This window comes from Mandrillus leucophaeus, unplaced genomic scaffold, assembly GCF_000951045.1.
Source record: "Mandrillus leucophaeus isolate KB7577 unplaced genomic scaffold, Mleu.le_1.0 Scaffold8, whole genome shotgun sequence".
Lineage (NCBI taxonomy): Eukaryota > Metazoa > Chordata > Mammalia > Primates > Cercopithecidae > Mandrillus > Mandrillus leucophaeus.
In genome coordinates, this window is record NW_012108696.1 from 3,634,736 (window position 1) to 3,636,255 (window position 1,520).

The 1,520-nt window shown below is 52.6% G+C and overlaps 1 protein-coding gene across 1 annotated transcript in view; it reads left to right on the forward strand.

Moving 5' to 3' along the window:
* The window catches only part of CATSPERD (catsper channel auxiliary subunit delta), a 59,770-nt gene that overhangs the window by 41,987 nt on the left and 16,263 nt on the right, over window positions 1-1,520 (forward strand). The window contains exon 9 of the mRNA XM_011967477.1: window positions 836-964. Coding sequence (XP_011822867.1) covers window positions 836-964 — 129 coding nt within the window. The remainder of the gene's footprint in view (window positions 1-835; window positions 965-1,520) is intronic.

Genomic DNA, 1,520 nt, shown 5'->3' on the forward strand with positions numbered 1-1,520 from the left:
AATTACGTTTTTTGCCGTTGAAAGTAATGGCAAACACTGGCTAGGTGCAGTGGCTCACACTTGTAATCCCTGCACTTTGGGAGACTGAGGCAGGTGGATCACCTGAAGTCAGGAGTTCAAGACCAGCTTGGCCAACATGATGAAACTACGTCTCTACTAAAAATACAAAAAATTAGCCAGGCATGGTGGCAGGCACCTGTAATCCCAGCTTCTCAGGAGGCTGAGACAGGAGAATCGCTTAAACCCGGGAGGCAGAGGTTACAGTGAGCTGAGATCGCGCCACTGTGCTCCAGCCTGAGCAACAAGAATGAAACTCCATCTCAAAAAAAAAAGAAAAAGAAAAAACCTCGATTACTTTTGCACTCATCTAATTTAAGAAGCAGAAATTTTGCTGGGCTTAGTGGCTTACACTTGTAATCTCAGCACTTTGGGAGGCTGAGGTGAGAGAATCACTTGAGGCCAGGGGTTTGAGACCGGCCTGGGCAACACAGCAAGACCTCATCTATACAAAAATTTAAAATATTAACCATGTGTGGTGGCGTGTGCCTGTAATCCCAGCCATTCGGGAGGCTGAGGTGGGAGGACTGCTTGGGCCCAGGAGGTGGAGGCTGCAGTGAGTCATGATTGCATTACTGTGCTCCAGCCAAAAAATTAACTAGAATGGGAAGTTTCAGCATCTTCTGGTCCATGGCTCTCATTCGCCCACCTCAGATGCCCCCTCCACCCACTCTCATGGACGATCCCCATTTGCATACAAGAAACTGCGGCTGTGAAGGGTTCGCAGACTGGGCAAGAACTCACAGATTCCCCATCTCTGCTTCTTGGTGTCTTGAAGGGAATTCTACGACCCCGGCTTCCAGGGGCGGCAGTCCTCCAAGGACCTGCACGTGTTTTACTCCTACCAGCAGCTGGGCTGTCCTCTCCTTGTCTACTATGATACCCCATGGAAGCCCGTGGTGGAGCTGTAAGACCCCAGGGGGGTGCTGCAGGGTGGTGACGGTGGCAGGGCCTCATGCTCCCTGGCCCTGGGGTATCAGCCTGGCCCTTGGGTACCAGCCTGGCCCTCCAGGCTCCCCTCTATCCCTCAAAATGATTGATGATGGTCACTGTTTTCCACCGTTCTCCTGCCCCAACCCCACTGGCCCCCAGGGCCCTGTCCTTGGAACACCTTTTCTTTTTTTGAGACAGGGTCTTGCTGTGTTGCCTAGGCTGGAGTGCAGTGGCCTGATCTCAGCTCACTGCAGCCTCTGTCCCCTGGGCTCAAGCGATCCTCCCACCTCAGCCTCCCGGGTAGCTGGGACCACAGGTGGCCACCACCACACCCAGCTAATTAGCAGAGATGGAGTTTCACCATCACCATGTTGATCAGGCTGGTCTTGAACTCCTGACCTCAGATGATCTGCCCGCCTTGGCCTCCCAAAGTGTTGGGATTACAGGCGTGAGCCACTGCGCCCGGCCGATGGTCTTTTCTTTATGCCTATGCACTCCTGCTGTCTTCCTGTTCTTTTTTTTTTTTTTTT